At 39.2% G+C, this 22,997-nt stretch overlaps 2 protein-coding genes across 11 annotated transcripts; both read right to left on the minus strand.

Annotated features, from left to right (window-relative positions):
• Window positions 1–140: 140 nt before the first annotated feature.
• mmp28 (matrix metallopeptidase 28) lies at window positions 141–16,011 on the minus strand. Its single transcript, XM_027162669.2, has 8 exons — window positions 15,434–16,011; window positions 12,683–12,759; window positions 12,227–12,414; window positions 6,173–6,394; window positions 5,601–5,846; window positions 2,459–2,602; window positions 1,346–1,513; window positions 141–1,199 (listed from the first exon to the last, which is right to left on the minus strand). Exons 1-8 carry the CDS (start codon window positions 15,527–15,529, stop codon window positions 808–810), a joined length of 1,533 nt encoding a protein of 510 aa, XP_027018470.2. The 5' UTR covers window positions 15,530–16,011; the 3' UTR covers window positions 141–807.
• Window positions 16,012–16,158: 147 nt separating this feature from the next.
• On the minus strand, window positions 16,159–22,635 carry taf15 (TAF15 RNA polymerase II, TATA box binding protein (TBP)-associated factor). 10 transcript variants are annotated; one of them, XM_027162672.2, is made up of 16 exons: window positions 22,518–22,635; window positions 21,813–21,846; window positions 21,641–21,704; window positions 21,465–21,531; window positions 21,277–21,373; window positions 21,090–21,187; window positions 20,641–20,866; window positions 19,137–19,171; window positions 18,590–18,622; window positions 18,374–18,483; window positions 18,162–18,291; window positions 17,960–18,073; window positions 17,782–17,857; window positions 17,108–17,187; window positions 16,813–16,951; window positions 16,159–16,638 (listed from the first exon to the last, which is right to left on the minus strand). In XM_027162672.2, the coding sequence occupies exons 1-16, from the start codon at window positions 22,525–22,527 to the stop codon at window positions 16,599–16,601; spliced, it is 1,353 nt and encodes a 450-aa protein (XP_027018473.1). In that variant the 5' UTR covers window positions 22,528–22,635; the 3' UTR covers window positions 16,159–16,598. The 10 variants fall into 10 exon arrangements, with proteins under 10 accessions (XP_027018473.1, XP_027018471.1, XP_027018474.1 ...); XM_027162670.2 differs by having other exon boundaries at window positions 21,057–21,187; XM_027162673.2 differs by having other exon boundaries at window positions 21,641–21,680; window positions 22,518–22,634.
• Window positions 22,636–22,997: the final 362 nt, after the last annotated feature.

A 22,997-nucleotide genomic window follows, 5' to 3' on the forward strand; every position in this document is an offset into this window, starting at 1 on the left:
TAATTTTGAGTTATATAAAACGAACAGCAATTCACATGATCTCCACAAGAGGGCAGTGCATCACAATTTTCTTCACTACTTATGTATATTCTCATATATATATATACACACACACACACACACACAAATATATATAGAGATAGATTTTTTTTCCCATTTTTATTTTTATAAAACTAGTTAAATATTTTATGATTTTTTTATTTGATCAAATTAATCTGCTGATTATTGTATTACACTTACACAGTAAACACAAACATTACATGTAGACCTGTGGTTTGCAGGGTAGTCATGTGGAGTCTGATGTCTTTAACAGATATAAGAACTTATCTGAAAATCACAAGCAGTGGGATGTTTAAACCTGGTGCAATTTCATCTCTTTATACTGACCAATAATATAAATATTATATAATATTAAATGATTCACTTCATCAAGGACCAGGTATGTTGTTGGCCTTTTTATCTGAGGTCAGTTCATTTAAAATATAGAAAATAATCCTTATCCAAGTTACAATATACAGTTACACATACAACAGGTTTGCATGATACAATGGCATGAAAACAATAACTGATTAAATGTGATCACATTTCACATCGAAGTCGCATCACATTTTGTAAACAGTACCAACATTCCACATGATCATATAACACTCCATCCTCTTGTTCCTCCATATAACAGCATCCATTTAGCACCGGACAGAAAAAAACAATCACATGTCAAAATAAAAAGACCTTTTCAGTTATCTGTTGAATTGCACGTAGCTCCTTTTCATTCTGTTCCAGAATATTTCACTTTACCATCGAATTTGATCACAGCACGTCGTTTGAGGCCATCGTCTGGCAGCCGGTCCATGGCAGCTTCTTTGTCCATTGTCCACTTGCAGTGACGCGTAGTTTCCTTGGATCGAACCTCCAGTACTTCTGTTCACGGAAAAAATAAAGCCTTCCGTCTGCTCTTGTCACGGCGCCGTTGGTCCCTCGTGGAACTCCCTTCCAGTCAACAAGATCTCTAGGGTAGTACGGCTCAGAGCGAAGTGTCTCAAGGTTTAACACAAAGTAACGTGAGCCTTTAAAGACCACCATGTGACCTAGAGGAGCATAGAAGAAGGCGCAGTCTGGATGTCGCGGCATGTCACACTCGCTGTTCTTTCTGGGGAAGCCGAAGTCCAAAACGGTTCCTGAATATCGCCATATGTACTTTCCTACCAATTGAAAAGGATATACTGTGGGTTTAAATAAATTCACCTAAAAAGGTGAAGTGTATTCGATATACAGTAGATAATGATCGTATACAAAAGTATTCCAATGTGTTCCTCCTTATCCTTAACTAGCATTAATGTGAACCCACCGTTGAAAAAGTAAAGTTTGCCATCCAAAGGGGAGAAGGCAGCAGCCTCGATGGCAAACGGAAGCTGAGGCCAGCGCTGCTTCAGAGGAAGTGGAGCACTTCCATAACCCTCAGATGTAACTGTCCAGAACAGACCACCTCTGAAGACCAGCACTGTGCCGTTTCCATCTTTTAAAAAGAGCAAAGGAAGATCAGTAAGAAAGCAGAGCACTGACCACGAACTCAGGAGATTTGGCCACTAGGGATCCACAATGAGCATAAATGATCAGGGTATAAAGAACCTGAGCCAGTGAATGTAATGATATAGAATATAAAGTAATCCTAAACTTGTGGATGAAAAAGAATTTTTATCTGACTAGATTATTATGCCATAAAAATGTATTTAAGAGTTAAATCTGTCTATAGATGTCCACCACCTCCTTAACCTCATCTCAAATATTACAACATATCAACATTCATTCATTCATCTTCTACCGCTTATCCGAACTTCTCGGGTCACGGGGAGCCTGTGCCTATCTCAGGCGTCATCGGGCATCGAGGCAGGATACACCCTGGCGGAGTGCCAACCCATCACAGGGCACACACACACTCTCATTCACTCACACGCACACACACTACGGACAATTTTCCAGAGATGCCAATCAACCTACCATGCATGTCTTTGGACCGGGGGAGGAAACCGGAGTACCCGGAGGAAACCCCCGAGGCACGGGGAGAACATGCAAACTCCACACACACAAGGCGGAGGTGGGAATCGAACCTCCAACCCTGGAGGTGTGAGGCGAACATGCTAACCACTAAGCCACCGTGCCCCCCAACATATCAACAAAAAAGTAAAAAAATAAAAATAAACCTACTTGAAAAATAAATAATTAAATAGATCAAAGATCAAAACATATGCATATATTTCTTACTGTATATCTGTATATATATATCGCCTTCTTTACTCTTTGAATTATGTTCCATTTTTATCACTATATTTTCTTTGTAAATGACAAAATTGTTATTTAAACCCGTATAAAACCCGACTCTGAGCTGATCGACAGGCGTTTATAAAAATAACTAAACAAAACGAGTTATTGTGATATTGCAGTATACTGGAGGTTGCCATACCCATCGTAATTGCATCAAATGTGTTCCAGCAGTAGTGGGGCTGGGTACGATCCCCCCTGGGTTCCTGAGATAACTCCCAGTCCTGCATGGCCCAGCTGAGATCTTGGCTTGGGATCTGGACCACTGCACCTCCAGATGGTTTACCTACACACGTTTTGTAAAATACAGAAAAGGGAGAAAGAAAGGGGGGAAAATGATGCATCTGAGATTAAAGGTTTCTTTTCTAACCATCTAAACAACTTACTCTCGGCATTTAGTCTTCTAAAACCGTATAGCGTAATGATTTATAGTCTCGCTATATCCGTTTCACCCCGAGGAGGACGAAGGTTTCTTCCTCACCGAGTTTTCTTCTTGCCGTTTTCACATCCGTTCACTCATCAGGTGTCTAAATCTATTTCAATTGTTCTCTGTTGTTGAAAGAGATATAAAATAATAGAAATGAACAGAATATGTAAGATATGTAATAAAACAAGGATTGTGTTTATGGATGCAGGAGGAGAAAAATGCAGCAGAAAAAAAAAACACAAAACACAAAGCTTCCTCTGATAAGCCTCGGGATGGTCGCACACTGATGTTGTTTGCAAAAAGGCTGAGCAAACATTTGTGCAAACCACAGATAATATCTCCATCCCCAAAGGGTAGTTTGGAGGAACAGCTGAAGATATAGCAGGAGACTGGATGTCTCGTGTTTGGTTCTGGGTGGTTGAGCTCTGGATATGTGTGCGGTTCATGGAACATAGTTCACAAGCACTGACCTGAAGTTTTGTTAAAGATGTTAAAGAGAAGAATAAGATTATGACCTTTCTTCTACGGGACATACAGTTAGACGATGAATTGTACAGTATATTTATACCAGAATTCTTGATTCTGATTGGTTCATTTATTTCCTGCATCAGCAAATGTGACAGAAGAGCAAGATCTAGTATTGAAATATTTTATGTCTTCTACTGGAACAACAGAGGCCAGTTATATGGAAAATGTGCCAGTTTAATGTCCTTAAAAATGTCCGTGTCATGTATTGTTAATATGGAACAGATGGAAGGAGTCTCCAATGTCAGCTCTTTATAACAGTCAAAGAAAAAGATGGTAACGTTTTCTGGCATGAGAAGGTCTTGATGGCTTATCGGTAAGAAGCTGCATTTTTTTGTCAAGAGTAATGACACATTTTTTGGAGTTAAAGGAAAATAATGAACCTTCAAAGCACCAAGTCACTGATTAGTTTCCCTTAACAGGAAGCCTGCTCATGTTTAATTCTGTGTTTATTATATAGTACTGAAGATGCAGTAGTGATGACAAAGCACTTCATCAGACATACGTTTATTTCATAATGTTCATAATGTTTCATAATGTCAGTAATCATAATGTTTCATGTTTATTACACAACATCGGTGCCTCTATTCGCCGTCCGTGAGACGTCCGCGAGTGCAGTTCGACTTCATGTTGCACATTGTGTGGGTTTGTGTCTGAGAGATACGATAGCAGTTTCTCTGAGTTGTAAGAGATACAGCAGAGTGTGGAGAAGGGTGTAATTTGGGTTTATCTGGAATCTGGTTATTGTTAAGATTGCTGAGGATCCAGAGAGAAGAATGAGGCCCACCGGCGTTGGACACAAGCATGCACAGCGAGCTCAAACAGGAAACAAGCACCACAAGTATGAATAAAAAGTTAGGTTAGGTGGACAATTCCTCTTCTTCTCTTTCCTCTTCCTCAGACCTCATGTTCAGGCATTATTTTGCCTTGGAGCATGTCTTCCAGACAAAATACAATGTGATATCACACCCAGAACCGTGTAGGTCCCGGTGACACATCACACACATCCTCGTGAGGATCATAAAGAAGCCGCAGCAGAAACCAGTCATTCGATCCTCTCGTGTCGAGCCAAAATTCAAATCTAAAATTCCCACTCCAAAAATCTAAGTCCAGACATCTCTTAAAATGTATCTTCTTTATCAAAGTGGTATTGTCTTGTATGATCTGATAGCGCCTGCGCTCCGAAAAGCATACACAAACATCTCCGACTGTGTCTTAGTAAAAACCTGTCCTCGTCTGAGCGCTCGTGGAAAGATAAAGTGTTTCCAGTAAGCTCGAATGCCAGAGACTGAAAAATTAGCTGCATTCCTTCATTCCTTCCTGAGTGCTTCAGGACTGACAGACGGACGAGTAGCAGTGCATGTGGAAACCTGCCTGAGAGACAACGTAGGGTTTAAATTATATTACACTGAGTTTTGTTTGCTACTGTTTTGTTTCCTTTATAGTTACATCTCTTTGGGTTGCTTCACTCACCTCCTTTATAAATTGATGCTACGCAGAGATGGGGGACTCGAGTCATATGACTTGACTCGAGTCAGACTTAAGTCACGAATTTGAGATTTTAGACTTGTTTGACAAGTATTAAAAAAAGACTCGGCTTGACTTTGACTTGACATTCATGACTTGAGACTTGACTCTGAGTCGAGTTACATGATTCAGGGATGGGGGCTCGACTCGACTCGAGTCAGACTTAAGTCGCAAATTTGAGAATTGTGACTTGCTTGACAAGTATTAAAAAAGACTCGACTTGACTGACTTGACATTCATGACTTGAGACTTGACTCTGAGTCGAGTTACATGATTCAGAGATGGGGGGCTCGACTCGACTCGAGTCTGACTTAAGTCGCAAATTTGAGAATTGTGACTTGCTTGACAAGTATTAAACAAGACTCGACTTGACTTTGACTTGACATTCATGACTTGAGACTTGACTCTGAGTTGAGTTACATGATTCAGAGATGGTGGGCTCGACTCGACTCGAGTCAGACTTAAGTCGCAAATTTGAGAATTGTGACTTGCTTGACAAGTATTAAAAAAGACTCGACTTGACTTTGACTTGACATTCATGACTTGAGACTTACTTGTGACTTGCACATGTGTGACTTACTCCCACCTCCGATGCTACGTCGTGCACGTGGGTCAAAATTGGTGACAGAAGGAATATTGTGGAACAAATAGTGAATAGAAAGCAATGCATTTTTGTGTGATTTTTACAGATACAAAGATAACAAACCATAATAGATACAAAGCCTGGGGTTCGATACGGTTTGTATCGAGACGTCAAATTACTTACATTAATCATGAGTGGAATTGTGGGTAACTAAATACATACCGTATAACTGTTGTACGGCGGTTATGTCATCCCAGCTGAGCAGCAGGCTGCGGCCAAGCTTCTTATAGTATGGTGACATGAGGGCGTGGCGGACTGGTGAGTGCTCTAATCCCAGTGTGTGGCCAATTTCATGAGCAGTGACCAGGAAAAGGTTATGACCTTTGTGTCCGTTTAGAGTCCAGCGCTCAGCTTTATCAAAGTGAGCTTCACCACGGCATGGAAAAAAAGCATGTGCCAGCGCACCACCTGAGTAAAACACCATATGACAAAGACTGTGAGAGAAGGAAGGTGATATCATCATCATCATCATCATCATCATCATCTATTGGACTGCCATATTAATAGACACAGACAATTTTGTACATTTTCACACTGTAAATGTCCAGGATTGTTGGCTTGTGGGTATTTGAAATTGCACAGGGATTTATTATTATTATTATTATTATTATTATTATTATTATTATTATTATTATTATTATTATTATTATTATTATTGTTATTATTATTATATTTACAGTCAAAGTCTAGCTTACTCATTGACTAAAGTAACTTTACACTGATATGTATTGTACCTGGACCATCAAATGCATTGCTAGTGCCATCGTTGTGCTCTCCCTCGTAAAAAGCCAGCCGGATGTCTGTCGGCCCATCGCTCAATTCATGGAAAACCAATCCGGAAACGTTGCTCCAGAGCTGGAAAGCAGTTCGCACCGCCAGCCGCACGGGACCCTGAGACAGATGACGAGGCCAGTTCACTATCTGGTACGTCAGGTGCCGCTTGTACCATTTCCCTCCTACAAAAGAAAGAATGAAAGACTCCAAGACCTCATCTTTAGTCATTTTAGACTCCGAACAGCTCTCTGTAATTCTAACAATATCTCCGAACACCTCAATGCAAAAAACCTTGATACCCAAACACTTTCTGACACTTTTTACACCAATGAACCGGTGTATTGTATAATAACGACAGCTGGTTGGCATCAGGCACTGACATGAAAACAAAACATAGCTTTGCTGCATTCCTGGTGTATTACAAATCCCTACAAGTGACAGGTAGGATTTACAGTTTTAACTGTTTATCTCTGAACAAACACAGAGCTCGGGGCTTTAAACCAGGTTTATTAGTGAAGCTCCAAAGCTGCGGTTTCTAACAGCAATCAGCAAGTCTCACAAAATCACTATTCTTACTATTTCAATGGTGCACATTTAATATTAAACTTCAGCATGTGGTCATGTGGTCATGGACTGTTGATTTTGATTGGTTAAAAGATGCTGATGATTTGATTTGAACAGACGAATTCTGTTTGGTTGGATTTAAAACCTGCACCATAGCAGACCTTTCTGGATAAGATTTACAATATTGGCTGTAACACAGAGACTTATACAGGAAAGTCTAAGGAAAGATCTTGATGTCTGAAATGATGTTGTCTGTCAATTCAAGGGCCTGTTATGCTCAATTTATCCTGAGGACTAATATGTAGTTGACACAGAGTTGTCAGCACACAGTCATCCACCATACAGTCTAGTAGTTAGCTGTATTTTGTACCTAAACTGTGCTTTATTTAGCACGTGTACTTCCCAGAGAAACACAGTAATGCTAATATCATCAACCGAGTTTGCCAGGTTTCAGTAAACTACAAAGATCTGAAGCTAGACCAAACAATTCCAGGGCTGTAAACAAGAGGCAGGTTTTATTCCTTTTCTTTTTGATCGCTAGGTGCAAGAATAAATCAATCATAGAACAATAGCTAATATCTGTCAGATAGCAAGATCTTTTAAATCATTGGGTATCAAAAGGGTTTGTATTTTAGGGAAAATTAAAACGCATGAAGTTCACATTTGTTGTTGTCACATTTGCTGTTCTATAAGAGGAATAAAACACATAGTATATCTAATCAGTTTCGAGGAGGACCGGCTGCTGTGCCATTTATCATGTTCCTATAACAGCACTGACAGCATTATTTCTGAGAACAACAATTTTCATTCCTGGGATAGTCTAAAATAACGTATACACTAACGTCCATTCTTCCAGCTATGTAAACCAAGTAGAACTTCTCTCAGCAAGATCTGTAAACAATTTGCTTTACATACACCAGCGGTTACGTGACTCAAATGTAATTACAGGCATCTCAGACATCAAAACTGGTCTATATCATCAGCTGATTTACGTTGCTTAGAAAAAAAAGAGCACTGATTATTAAACAGAGGGAAATAAACTCAACAAATTATAGCGAGTTCAAACATTAGATAGAAAAAGAAATGATCTCAAACTGTGCCAATGAGAGATTTCACATGGGATATGAAAGAACAAATGAAGGTCAGAGACAGAAAAAAACAAAACCACCAGCAAACAATGAGTGGTGGTCCTACAAGCTCTCTGGAAGCCATAAATATATTTAAGCTGATGTGGAAATGTTGCATTTAATTTTAAACCTTGACTAGACGATTTTTCTGCACGGATTCGTCAGCTGAATAAACATGGAGGAAAAAACAATCGGTATAAACATCAGTACACTATAGAGTAAAGAAGAGACTTTATTAATCCCCAAGGCAAAAAGAGCAACAGGGAAGAATACGACTGAACCCAAGAAAGAACAAAAATTTTAAGAATAAAAAAATTCTAAAAATGGTCATGCAACCAACGAAAGATCTGTAGACATTTTTAATAGACTGAAGATATTTTTTAAATAAAGGAATACTTTATCTTTCCGACACTGTAAATGTTGAACACAGGAACCATTGTGAGGCTAATGTAAAGAGATTTAATATTTAAGCTGAAAAAAGGAATCTCATGGAGGCATTTTGGTTGGAGTCTAACTACGGGCACTTAGACAAACCCTCAGGGAAAGGCTCAGAGAGAGAGAGAGAGAGAGAGAGAGAGAGAGAGAGAGAGAGAGAGAGAGAGAGAGAGAGAGAGAGAGAGAGACAGAGAGACAGAGAGAGAGAGAGAAGAGAGACAGAGAGAGAGAGAGCAAGACAGAGAGCGAGAGAGATAGAGCAAGTGAGAGAGAGAGAGAGACAGATACAGATACACATATATATATATATATATATATATAGAGAGAGAGAGAGAGACAGACAGAGAGAGAGAGTGAGAGAGAGACAGAGAGAGAGAAAGCGAGCGAGACAGAGAGAGAGAGAGAGAGAGAGAGAGAGAGAGAGAGAGAGAGAGAGAGAGAGAGAGAGAGAGAGAGAATAATCTGAAACACTCCAGGATCTCCCTCCTGGAAGCAATTACAGATGCAAAAAATGCTTGTAATGACAGAATGTGTTATTATCAGGATGTAAATCCTAGAAATCTCTTCTCGAGGTCTTTTCTAAAGTCCGTAGAGGTTTTCTCTGTACTTCGGTTATTAGGGGCCTGGAGCCAAATTCACTGTGGGAAGAAATCACACACATTTAAATAGCAGGATTTTTATTTCTTTAGTCTGACTGACTCCTAACTATCTGCTGTCCCTTTTCCTTTGCCAGAAGAAGCCGAGTGAAGTTTATAAAGTCATTTGAATATTATCATGCACTTATTAGAACAGGAGAATTATATATACGTCAAAGGCAGAAAATGTCAAAGTATTTTATAGGAAGGAAAAAAAACATTTTGGATTTGTTTTTTTATCTTTTCTGCAGAATTCAACCAAATAGAAACCTGCTGTAGTCTTACTATCTGACTATATTTATATTTATGAGAAAAATAATAATAATACTAATGCGTTAAAGTCACCGATTTTTTTTTTTTGATCCATTTAAAGTGTTTGTTGGTAATTTATTATTAATAAATACATACTTTTACTTTTACATCTTTGGTGTTTCAACTGTCTTTATAATCTGTTATAAGCCTAATTTTAAGTCTTTGTCTCCAACAGACTCTAAGTTCACGTGCCACATTCAGATGTTGACATTAGAGTGATGACGTTCCTCATCGTTAAACTGGCAAAGATTCCCTGAGAACAAAACCACAGTAGTTTCACAAGAACAGACTGACTACACACACACACACACACACACACACACACACACACACACACACACACACACACACACACACACACTTGGCCTGGACAAGGGTGATGCAATGCTAGCTTTGTAAACATGAACAGGAGTCAAGTTTGAATTCTCACAACATCTCACTCGAGCTTCTCACATCACACTGATAGGTTCATCAGCATTCAGAGACCAGTAGCAACATCACTGCACAGTGCGATGATTTTGTCACGATTTTCACTTCCTCAGAGATTTATTATATCAGGATTTTTTGCAAAAGATTAGGAAAGTTTCATTGTGGTTCCCATGGTAACAAACTGTGTTCATATGTTCCTGGTTCTTTCTTCGTTACTTTTATTTTAGACATTTTATGTGTCGTCGGTTACTGGAAAGTCTTATCATAGGTTTAGTTACATGAGGTCCAAGCTTTGCTTCTTCATTCATTCATTCATTCATTCATTCATCTTCTACCGCTTATACGAACTTCTCGGGTCACGGGGAGCCTGTGCCTATCTCAGGCGTCTTTGGGCATCGAGGTAGGATACACGCTGGACGGAGTGCCAACCCATCGCAGGGCACACACACTCTCATTCACTCACACACACACACACACACTCTCATTCACTCACACACTCACACACACACTACGGACAATTTTTCAGAGATGCCAATCAACCTACCATGCATGTCTTTGGACCGGGGGAGGAAACCGGAGTACACGGAGGAAACCCCCGAGGCACGGTGGAGGTGGGAATCGAACCCACAACCCCGGAGGTGTGAGGCGAACGTGCTAACCAATGAGCCACCCTGCACCCCCCAGCTTTGCTTCTTGAATCCTTAAATTAAATTCTTAAACTTCTAGTACTTCCTGGTTTCCTCCCTGTTTCCCTCCTTTAGTATCTTGGATGATTTTAGTTTAATTGCCTGTCTGTGTTTTAATCGTTCTTATTATTAATGGTACTCGTGTCCTACATCTCGCTGCATGCTACAGTTTTTCATTACAGAATTAACGCTTTAAACGGCTTAATCGGTTGGTTAGTTTTAAAAACTGGCTTCTGTCATAAAATAGAACATAGAAAGGAGCCCATACACACATTACTGATTTAGGGTGTTGGATTTCCCCACTGCTTTAACTGAGTGGATTTTATTCTATATTCTTTATACTGACTAAAAAAAACTCAACCTGCTCCTGCTGCTGCTGCATTCCTGCTGTATTACAAATCCCCAGAGTGACAGAAGGACATTTTCCGGAGGAAGTTTTTAAAGAGCACACAAACAGACACGTCTAATTTTCCACTGAAACACTGAGCTTCCGTTCCAAAGTGTTCTTTCTTTTCTTTTCCAGCATATTTATGCTGATGGTGAAACTTATTAAGAGTTTTAAAAGTTTATAAACCCTAGTTGTGGTTATTTAGGATGCAGGAAAGATGTGGTGGAGTTGTTCCTGTGTGTGTGTGTGTGTGTGTGTGTGTGTGTGTGTGTGTGTGTGTGTGTGTGTGTGTGTGTGTGTGTGTGTGTGTGTGTGTGTGTGTGCCCTGCAGGTATGGGAGTGTTGTCCTCCTTGCTGAACGTCTGCACAGAGAGAACACGGGTAGTAATTACTCCTCCCCATGATGTTAGGCCTTAGCTGTTACAGAAAGACACACCCTGCCCTGGATACTACATTTTCTTTACAACACACATTACACACATGACCTTAAGGGCCTTTGGGTTTGCACAGTAATAAAAAAAAAAAAAAAAGATAAAAAGGGAAAACAATTAAAAACAATCCCCAGAATTTTATACAGAATAACAATATATTTTGATACGTAGAACGTAACGTAGTACAGATCTTTAGTCCTTGATATTTGGTTATCTATACTTTTAGTACTTGGTTATTTAAACCATGTAGTAGACTGTAGAGTTTTATATTAATATTATATTGTTATTATATTCAGTCATGTTTAATGAAGGATTATGGGAACACAGTGAGGGAATGTCTTCTGTAACACATCGTGTCCTTCAAACACCATTATGTGCCATTAAGTGCAACGCGATTACAGATATAATGACTCCTTTAATCCGTGTTCAAGATGTTCGACAGATGGAAACAGATCCTGTGTTTTAAAATAAAAGTCAATGTTTATCATTCTATCAGTAACTATTAGAAATTATTTAGTAGCTAAATATAAGGTGTAAGTCTGATCGTGAGAACTAAACTTCTGGAGACACCGATCAAAATAAAAAATAAGGACCAAGGAGACTAAGAATAAATGAAAAACAGCAAGTAACTTTATTCTCTGCAAATAGATGTCTAACACACACACACACACACACACACACACACACACACACACACACACACACACACACACACACACACAAGCAAGCATGTGAGAGAGGTTTTTCCTTTTAAAGCCTCATTATATGCTGAATTGAGACCCCCCCCCCACCTGAACTGAAACTCCTCTGTTTAAGAAAAACAACTGCTTTTCTAGTGATACCTTCAACTGCTGACCTTTATGTGGTTAGTTAGAGTGTGTGTGTGTGTGTGTGTGTGTGTGTGTGTGTGTGTGTGTGTGTGTGTGTGTGTGTGTGTGTGTGTGTGTCTGACACATTGTTAGTTAAAAGGTCTAGATTTTAGTTTGTAGCATTAAACCCTTACTGACCTGGTCGAGTGAATCGCTTTTTGCGATGGTGCTGTTGGATTTGTCCCGTAAAAACAGAGTTAACTCGCTGTGCCCAGGCTTTATTGCTACCTCCGTCTTTTACCCCACAGCGTGGTGTTCCCATCTTCAACAATGTGGAACTGTCCAGTCTACCAGTAACAGGCAGATGGGACAACCACTGAAACTGCCTAAATTGGGACAGAAAGGAAAATGGTCAATAACATACAATACAGTCAGGGAAGAAGTCTCTCAGAAGAATCAGGTGGCAAACATGCAGTGGTAGCAGGTGTGTGTGTGTGTGTGTGTGTGTGTGTGTGTGTGTGTGTGTGTGTGTGTGTGTGTGTGTGTGTGTGTGTGTGAGGAATCAGAAATGTGCAAGAGACCACTTAATTACTTCGCAACATATGACATGGAGTTTAATGTAAATAAAAGTAATTATATCACATCACAGCATACCTGACGGCTGATGTAACTTTGTCTGCACTGTGTATGTGATCCTTCTCGTGGAGGTAGCCATATTTTTCAAGAAAAACCTGCATAAACATATACAGTACGCTGTTTAAACACACTTTAGGGCAACACTGTGCAGAAAGTCCATATTGCTATTAATTCCATCAATCATTAAGAATATTGTTTTCATTTCTTCAGCAAACTTTTTAATCAAGTTAAAAAAAAACATGTTTGTATCTTTACGAGTTCGCAAGTAACACACACACGACTACGTAATTACACAATGTCGCATTTAACCTGCTGAAACACATTCGATCGTTCACGACAATCACACGGTGCTGCAGGCCTCCAGGGTTGGAGTTCGAGCTTTATACTAAACCCTCCGCACATTCTTTACACATTCAACAAGTTGTCTCAACCCACTCAGTGATTTACAACATGCTGAAAGGCCAGTTGTTTAACGGGGGAAAAAATGGCTGCCAAATAGATATTTGACATCTTGACATCCAGAAGAATCCCAAAGACACTTTCTTGTAGATACTCGATATAACTCTCTTTAGACAGTATAAAGAATATAGACTAAAATATACTCAGTCAAAGCACTGGAGAAATCCAACACCCTAAACCAGTAATATGTGTATAAGCTTCTTTCTTTGTTCTGTTTTATGACAGAAGTCAGATTTTATTTTCCATGCCTTAGAGGAAAATCTTTCCATGCAAACTCCATGCAACACGTTGACAAAGCTGCATGAATTTCCAGACCACACACAAACCATTTATTAAGGTTATGAAGATTGAGTAAAGTAGGACATTATTATGGGATGTCTACATATGTTTAAATTCTGTTTTATAAAAATTTAACACAGTGTGATGTAAAAAAAATGTCTGTTTGCCCAAAAAACACCACTGGGTTTACTAAAGGAGAGGGAATAGAAGGGCAATAAAGAGATGTGCACTGGGCTATTCAACAGCCTATCATTAGGTCAGTTAGGGTTTGTCGATTCCAATCATGTTGGTGATGGTGATTGTTGATGTGATGGTTGGAGAACACAATCTAAAAAAATATGATTCTGATTCTAGTTAGACTTGTAATGACTTGTAATGACTAACTGACATCTTAGAATCTGAATCAGGTTTATTGGCCAAGTGTGTTGTTGTGGACACACACAAGGAATTTGGTTCCAGCTATTTGTGACTCTCAAAAGTACAGACATCAATAACACTATACAAGACAAGACAATACAGACTATACAAGACAATACAGACTATACAAGACAATACAGACATAAATAACACTATACTATACAATACACACATAAATAACACTATACTACACAAGACAATACAGACATAAATAACACTATACTATACAATACAGACATAAATAACACTATACTATACAATACACACATAAATAACACTATACTATACAATACACATAAATAACACTATACTATACAATACACACATAAATAACACTATACTACACAATACAGACATAAATAACACTATACTATACAATACACACATAAATAACACTATACTATACAATACACACATAAATAACACTATACTACACAAGACAATACAGACATAAATAACACTATACTATACAATACAGACATAAATAACACTATACTATACAATACACACATAAATAACACTATACTACACAAGACAATACAGACATAAATAACACTATACTATACAATACAGACATAAATAACACTATACTATACAATACACACATAAATAACACTATACTATACAATACACATAAATAACACTATACTATACAATACACACATAAATAACACTATACTATACAATTCAATACACACATAAATAACACTATACTATACAATACACACATAAATAACACTATACTATACAAGACAATACAGACTATACAAGACAATGCAGATGTGATACAATATAGAAAGTATGAGTATTAAATATAAATACAAAATATATGACAGATCAGTTATGTACATAAAGTAGAAGTGCATGGTAGTGTAAATAACAGTATTGTGGAATATAAAGAATACACTTAATACAAACAATAAAGTGTAATTAGCTCAGATTTCCTTATAGCTGAATGTTTATTATGCAAGAAAACTGTACAGGTTCAGGATTTTATAGGAAGCTTTTTGATATTAAAGTGGCTCATAAAATCGAGCAGTACTTTACATGGCATAACGTCATGGTAGATATGCACTGTGCGTTTAAATTACGCGTTCGGCCAAAAGTTTTGGCACCATTACTACTAATTACATGCTCCATCTCCAGGGTGTTAACCAAAAGCCAAAATTAAGCTAATTAGAACATATGAAATGTAAAGTTATGTGTTTAGATAAATGAGAAAATTGCCTTATGGGATAATTAGCTGCACAATAAACCATTAAATGATCTGGCTTCATCTGCTTCTTCACCATCATAGTATTGCACACACACACACTTCAGTGATTCCTCAGAACTAAAGAATGACTGCAGGTTACTGAATATTATTTGTAATGTTACTTCTCCCTTTTCTCCTTCATACACACTCAGAACAAGGGTTCTGCACCTCTTTAATAAATGATTAATTATGAGCCTACACTATATCCATGTTTCTAGATGATCCAAAATGTTTGGTTATATTCACATGGATTTTTCACCTGTAAAATTTCAAAGCCAAACAGGTACAGAACATTTCTCCATCATTCTGAGCATGTTTAAAAAGTACCAGATTTAGAAATGTTCATCCTGAGCATTTACCTCGGCATCTCCAGGCTCCAGTGAAGAACTCACAGCTTCAGATAAAAACAGGAACACGTCCAGGTTCAGAAGAAACGCTAAAAGCTTCAAGTCCATGTCAGGGCTGCAGATTCATCTACTGATGCACAGCTGATCTTTTCTGACTCGTGTCATTTAGTCCATAACACATTTATTTTACACTTACATGACCACAGACTCTTACTCAGAGCACCAAGTCATCAGTATTTCCAGTTTCATAGCTGTAAGCAGAATACTAAAGGGAGGTGTGTGTGTGTGTGTGCGCTTATGAAGGAACCGCCTCCAAGTCCACAGGAAGAGGGGTGGGGGAACACTAGCTGTAATGTTTACAGGATTTTATAAATGGATTTATGAGCTTAACTGTGCACCTTTAAGATTTCGATGGCTTTACGTCTTATTAAAACATGACCCACGATATTTCAATGTCATTTTAAAGCTTGATTATCTTTTTTCCCTGTCCATAAGTTAGGTCTGCTTATCTATTCCAAGTCAACAGCCTTACAGAAAAAAAGGATACAGACATGAACTTCAAGCATAGTACAAACCTTCTACAGAGCAAACGCTCAAGCATAAAATGTTTTAAATAGGAATTCACTAACAGTGGTACGTGCAAAACTGATAAAATAAGCGTTAGCTCTATTGTCCTTGACAGGAAACAGTCATCGATATGCTACCATGCTCTCATAAAACCAAAGAAAGCCACACGGTAAGATTAGAGTCATGTTTAATATCACTTCCAAAAAGGAAAATCCCAAGTAAAACATTTCATTCAGTCTTACAAAACAAACAAAAAGAAAATCCCACACACACTTAACATGTCTACCACAAACATGAACTTTACCAGGTAAAGAAAATTAAGGAGGAAGTAACAAAAATAGCAAAATCACCTCTTGCACACCCTCATCCCTCCCTCCCCCTTCAGATACCCAGTGATCTGAAACCAGAGTCCTTAAAACAGTAGATTGACAGTGATCCTACTGGACAAGAACAGCCACTGGAAGCAATACACAAGACACTCTGGCACAAAAAAAAAATTATGTTATGCAGACAGTGGAAAAAAATGGACCCATCCTTTACTTTATTACCCATTACATCCCCTCCCACCCTTCCCAGCTTCCTGGTTTGGAACGAAGTCCAGTCTAATCCTTTAGTAGGGCCGGTCTCTTCTTTCCTCTCTGTGCTCTCCTCTATAGTACAAAGAGTATAAAGTAGTTAATACAATAAATAAATAAAAATTTACAACACAATAAGTTTGAGAACCCAGAACAATCCAAGGCTCAAATAATGCCCCGTGTACCCAATTGCTCAAAGGAATCAACTACCTCAAGCTCTGTGATAAAGGATAAGACCAGTCGTTTTACCTTCCTCCCATCTTGTATCCACCACCATAACCACCACGATCTCCACCTCCATAACCACCACGGTCACCACCACGGAAACCGCCTCTTCCACCTCTGAAACCACCACGGTCACCACCGAAGCCCCCTCTACCGCCACGTTCTGAGGGGAAAGCAAACAAAATAAATAAATAAATAAAGTTTCACATATGCACAAGTTCACATTGGACTTATGTTGATAACGTGGCCCGTAACATCAGAGGACTTTGTGGCAACACTGCTGGCAGCAAGCCAGAATACTTTGGTCCATACCACTTACCTCCAAAACTGTCTCCGGGTTTTGGTGCACCACATTTGTTGCATTCATGTCGCCGGGCAAAGTTCATGTTTCCACAAGAACTATGATAAGAAAAGATGCGAGTTGTTTCTTATTTTTCAACAAACCCATCAACATGTAGAGCTACACATTAAGGTCGAAAGACGTTTTTCCGCTGCCGCATTACTCTAAAGCAATAACCAACGTCCATATTGAAAAGTAATTAGATGCAGCATTCATTTACGGCACAGATGCTTGGTAACAGATGCTTGGTAAAGCATGAAGAGGTTGAAACACACCTAGGTGCTAATTAAACTAAAGGTTGGCTTAAACAAAAGATATTCAATAAACTCAGGCTGTGAATTAATTTAATGCTTTACTGCCCCCTAGTGTTTGTGCCAATATTGCATGGTGTGGACATTTCTTAGACAGTACAAAAACCTCCACAGGATCCACAAAGCAGCCATGTTTTTATGCCCATAAATGAAGTACAACACTGGCCCAAAGACTGAAATGCATTAAGCCTTGCTTTTGCAGGTAGATATTCAGAAAATAAAACTACATCAGGCTACAAAATAAGAAACCTCCAGGAAAGGAACTATACCATAGCAAAGATTCAGTTAAAGGTCTTAAAGCGATCAATTTTATTCCATTTACTAAACTTTTTATCCATTCACCTGTTGGGACAAAGCCAGTCTCCTCCTTTAACGTCAAAACTGGGACCTCCACCAAAGCCTCCTCGTCCCCTGAAACCTTTTTAGGTGAATAATTGTTACCCATCTACCTTAAAATGCAGAATTACTGTATATATATTTCATCTGGCTGAGTGGCAATTAGATGAATTTCTAAACCTACCTCCACGCCCTCGCCCCCCTCCTCCTCCGCCTCCTCCACCGCCTCCTCTCTGGGAGAACTCTGCCCGCCTGGTGGCAAAGGACACCTTTATGGGCTTTCCATTGAACTCTTTGCCTGGAATACACAAAGGACAATTTTAACAAAGCTACACAGTTGTATCTCTGTACACAAGTACCACATGCATCAAGATCATATAACTCACCATCAAACCAATCAATCGCAGCTTTAGCAGAAGGAGGGTCGTCAAAGGAGACTGTGGCTTCACCCTTCAGTCTTCCAGTGGCTTTGTCAGTGTACAGGTTTATCATAGGTTTGCCAGTCTTCTTATTTAACTGAAAAACGAATAAAATCATTAAGTGATAAATGGTATTTTATAGCTTAAGTAGGACCAAGACAAGCGATCCTTAAACATACCTTAATGATTCCAATCTGTTTGAAGAATTCAGCAACTTCATGAGTTGTGACATCCTCTCCAAGGCCTTGGACAAAGATTGTGTTGTTGTCAGAGTTGTCCTGCTCATCACCTGCACAAAAAAAAAAAAAGCTTTCAATACATCTAAAGAGACATAAAAAAAACAAATATCTGCCAAAACAGGCCAATTTACAACAGATTCTATATATTAACCATACCGGCATCATCCCTTTGACTGTAGTCTCTGAGTCCTGAAAAACAGGAAGACAGGAGAGGAAAGGGAAAGCCATGAGCAACTTCATGATATTAAACTTGACAAGTTATTCAACATCTATGAAAAAATGTGTCTACAAGGATATGCTTGACTTTTGACAGCTATACACCAGGTTTCATCAAATGACTGCGTCCTTTGTCAACACCTTGCCATACCACAATTGTTCTTGTGCATTAATTATAAACCCCCTTTATAAATCTTCTGCTAAAGCCATGTGCTCCTTCTTCGCCATAGGGACAGCTGGCATCCAGAACGCTGGCATTTTTTCTTTAATAAAGTCCTCATGCAACAATACCATTACCAGTAAAATGAGGCGTTACATTAACCCAACAGCATTAACCAGAAAGGAAAACCTAACAATGGCGGGAGAGCTTTCTTTTTTTATTTTTTCAGTCCAAAAAGGTGGCTGTCAAGAGTTCACTGTTCTTTTGCCAGTTAAGCTTTTTCCTTCATTTTCCCCAACTGAGACAGTTCTGATGCTCATCACTTACCACCGTAATTTTTGTAGCCACCACGGTCACCACCACTGCAGAGGAAAAATGGAAGATATGATGGCTTTCCTTTGTCGCAACCTGGGAGCTCAAGACTCCCCACTTATGTGCATTGTGTCCTGTCATGGTTCAAGTTTATCAACAGGTAATGTCTCCCGTTCATGAATACACTGGCTAAAAGGTTGCGCCAATAGTGCAAGTGACAATGATTGAAAATCGAGAGACATTTTACTTTTTTCCAATTTAGGATTGGGTAAATAATCTGGGTTAGGTTTTATTGCTCTTAGCCAAAACCGAGCAGAGCATGGAGGATTCCCTCCCAGCCCCCTCATAGCAGGAAGGTGTCTAAATTTAGATGTCTACACACTAGCTGAGGCACTCTAGTTGAGCGCCCTATTTTCTTCCATTGAGTGCTTATATGAGCTCCAATGGTTGAGGTCCGAGTTTAATTTCATTCACTTTGATACCTGTAGTATAAAATGTAGACCATGTTAACACAAAAGCATTCGACTCCATGTTTAAAAGAAATACAACACTTCAATTACACCGTTCTATGGGGAATAACTGAATGATGAACTTCTGCCGCGTTAAATATCCTGCATTCACTCAAACACACCATTTCATAATATTTACGGGTTGCCAATATAATACGAGACCAATTTAAAGGAAACATTAATATGGTATTTGTTTCAATCCCCACTATACATAAAATTTTAGATAAAAAAAATGCATAAAAAATAAAAAGCAAAACTTAATCATGCTTATTGGGAAAGAGGAAGAAATTTTATGGATCAAAATGCATAGTGGGATTAAAGAATAAATTAATTGTTTTGGGGGATGTTAAAAAACACCCACCCACTCAATGTTGACAGGATCCTAGGAATTCTGGTTAACAGAAAGCATGTTTACCGCTATTTTATCGTTCATCAAATTGACCTAGCCAGAAAGTTCATCTGATGGAGTTAACAGCAACGAATGAAGAGGCCAGCTCAAGAAATTGTAGCTGCAACTGCATTCTGAGCAAATCTGTCTGATCTGCCATTGTAAAAACCTAATGAAAAATGGATTGTAACCGGATTGCAGCATAAATTCGTCGGCTAGTATTAGGCAGTTATTTAATGTAGAGCCACAAGGGTGTCCCCTCACCCAAAAAAATGTCCAAAAGATATTTCATAAACCATCATCCCACTAAATATTGAGTTCATACCTGGCCATTACCAATCACTAAATGTAATGCATTAGCAACATTGCTGTGATAAATGTAAGACGGTTCAGTAATAACCTACCAATACCTTTTCTGGCCAAGTTTATGTTGTACCGAATGAAGTGAAAAGAAACTTCATGGCCACAGCAAGGCAACACTCTGAACAGCTTAAGCACATGTGAGACTGATGAAATGAAGAGTTACCAAATAATCTACTGTTAGATGATCTGTGCACATCCATCAAGAAGAACTAGCAGTAGGCAATGTATACCTGATGGGGGCGTAGGCTTTCAGACTTACCCCACACCAGAGGGCGGGCCTCCTCCTCCTCTTCCACCTCGCTCAAAGCCACCACGATCATAGCCCCCACGGTCAAAGCCACCGCGCTCGAGGCCGCCACGGTCGAGGCCCCCACGGTCATAACCGCCACGGTCAAAGCCACCACGGTCAAAGCTACCACGCCCTCTGCCCCTGAAACCCTCAGGCCTGTCACCTCCTTCATCACCACCATACCGCCTGCTCTCACCTGGAAACAAGGAGACAAAGCCTAGCTGTAATATAATTCCAAGCCAACTGGACAATTAACATGTCATTAAAATATTGGTTTCTAGATTTGCATAATATTCAAGTTGTATCTTGAAGTATCTAAAACCAGCATTATTTAAATATAGTCGCTTTAAAGCATGACTATTCACAAGACTGTACAGAGTCTTTACCCTCATTACGACGTCCAAAAGTTCCCGACGCACCTCCAAATGTTCCCCCAGACTGGGCTCCTTCAGACGGCTGCACGTAAGAGCTTTGTTGACCATAAGAACTCTGCTGCCCATAAGACTTGTCTCCATACCTTTTGAGAGAAGAAGCCCAGTAAAATCTAGACTTAACTAAAACACGACAGCACACCGCACTTTGAACCGAACAGCTGAACAGTCTTACCCCGACGAAGAATCAGTGGCTGGTTGCCCATAACCTTCATAGCTCTGTGGTTGTTGTCCATAACCAGAGTAACCCTGTGACGACTGGCTGTAACTCTCTTTAAACCGGAAGCAAATAAGAAGCAATGTAGGGAGAAGTACAAGAACGTAAACACTCACCAAAAGCAGAAATTAGCTTTTAATACGTACCAGACTGTCCATAACCCTCGTAGTTCGGTCCGCCGTACGAGCTGCCTCCATTACCTTGACCAAAACCCTGACGTAGAAAGACGAACATGCAAAAAAACAAAAGAAAAAGATTTATGCAACAAATACAGGCAAGATACAAATCACACCAAGCTGATCTTCATGAGTCTGGATCTTACCTGCCCAGCATAGCCCTGGGATCCACTATAGGAACCATAGCTAGAAGGTTCAGGAGGAATAGAACTAATTTAACACAGTGGAAAAAGCAGCATAAAGTATACAGAATAATAATAAAGTCACTGTTATTTCAACACCATGCTGCAGATACATCAACAATAGATGATCACTTGCCTTTGTGGGGCTCCAGGCTGCCCGTAGCCTGAATCTGTGGGGAAACAAGGTGTAAAATGAATAACAACAACAATAATAATAACAACAACAACAATAATAAACAACTGGAGTTTAAGATGAACACTGAACAGACACAGCACATAATCATGCCGGTTCCTGAGTCACAGTTCAAGTCCGAGGCCTAAAGGCTTCCGCTAACCGTTAGCATGTTAGCTCGATAACCTGGATGTCGTGTAGAAAACAGAAGCTACACACAAAAGCCGTCACACTAACAACAGCTCCTGGGAACAAAAACGTCCATTTTGACACCAAAATCATTCGGACTTTAGGTTTAGACAGAAGGCTGAAATAAAAACACCACGCCGCCGAACACAAAGATGGCGACGGGACAAATGTACAGAAAACGGTCGCTTCACCGCGTCCGACAATAAACCCGCGTTAATCCGCTGAAGCTTAAACCAAACAAACACGTACATTATACACCATGTTTATCGTGATTATAACGCTTTTATACACCACATAATGAGCTCGCGCGCTAAGCTGCACGAGGCCCGAGGCCCCGCCCCTGCTAACGTGCTAACAGGCGATTATTACCAATAATAATCTACAGATTCGGTCTGAAAAAAACCAACGTTTTTCTTATTAAACACAAATAAAATAAACTCGACCGTTTAGTCGTTGTGTGTGTATAGCTATAGCTCTTACCAGAAGACATATTTCCGTATAAAATTAAAAGACTCCTCCGCCTTCACTTTAACGTTAAAACCCTCAGCGCCACAGGAGCAACTGCAGTATTTATCAACTGTGACCCGCTGTCGGGAGATACCAAGTCATCGGAACACCGAATGCGGTCACATTGTAAATATAACAAAGTCAGTGGGACAAATTATAAATGACCGAAACCAACCAATTTACATTCACGTAAACTAGTTTAAAATATACCTTTATTTTAATTGCTATACAGACGAATATCCCCCTAACTGTAAAATGGTACAGTCTTAGCGCCTTTTCTTAAAGCGACCACGTGACCTTTTCCCTCCAGCCGGTATCCATTGGCACATTTGGTCATTAATCACATTAATGTTTGGTCTTAAAACATCACATTTATACTTGAGTTTAGGTTTATAGGGGTTTATAAATATGTGAATCATCAGTTTATTATTATTATTATTATTATTATATTAG

This window comes from Tachysurus fulvidraco, chromosome 22, assembly GCF_022655615.1.
Source record: "Tachysurus fulvidraco isolate hzauxx_2018 chromosome 22, HZAU_PFXX_2.0, whole genome shotgun sequence".
Lineage (NCBI taxonomy): Eukaryota > Metazoa > Chordata > Actinopteri > Siluriformes > Bagridae > Tachysurus > Tachysurus fulvidraco.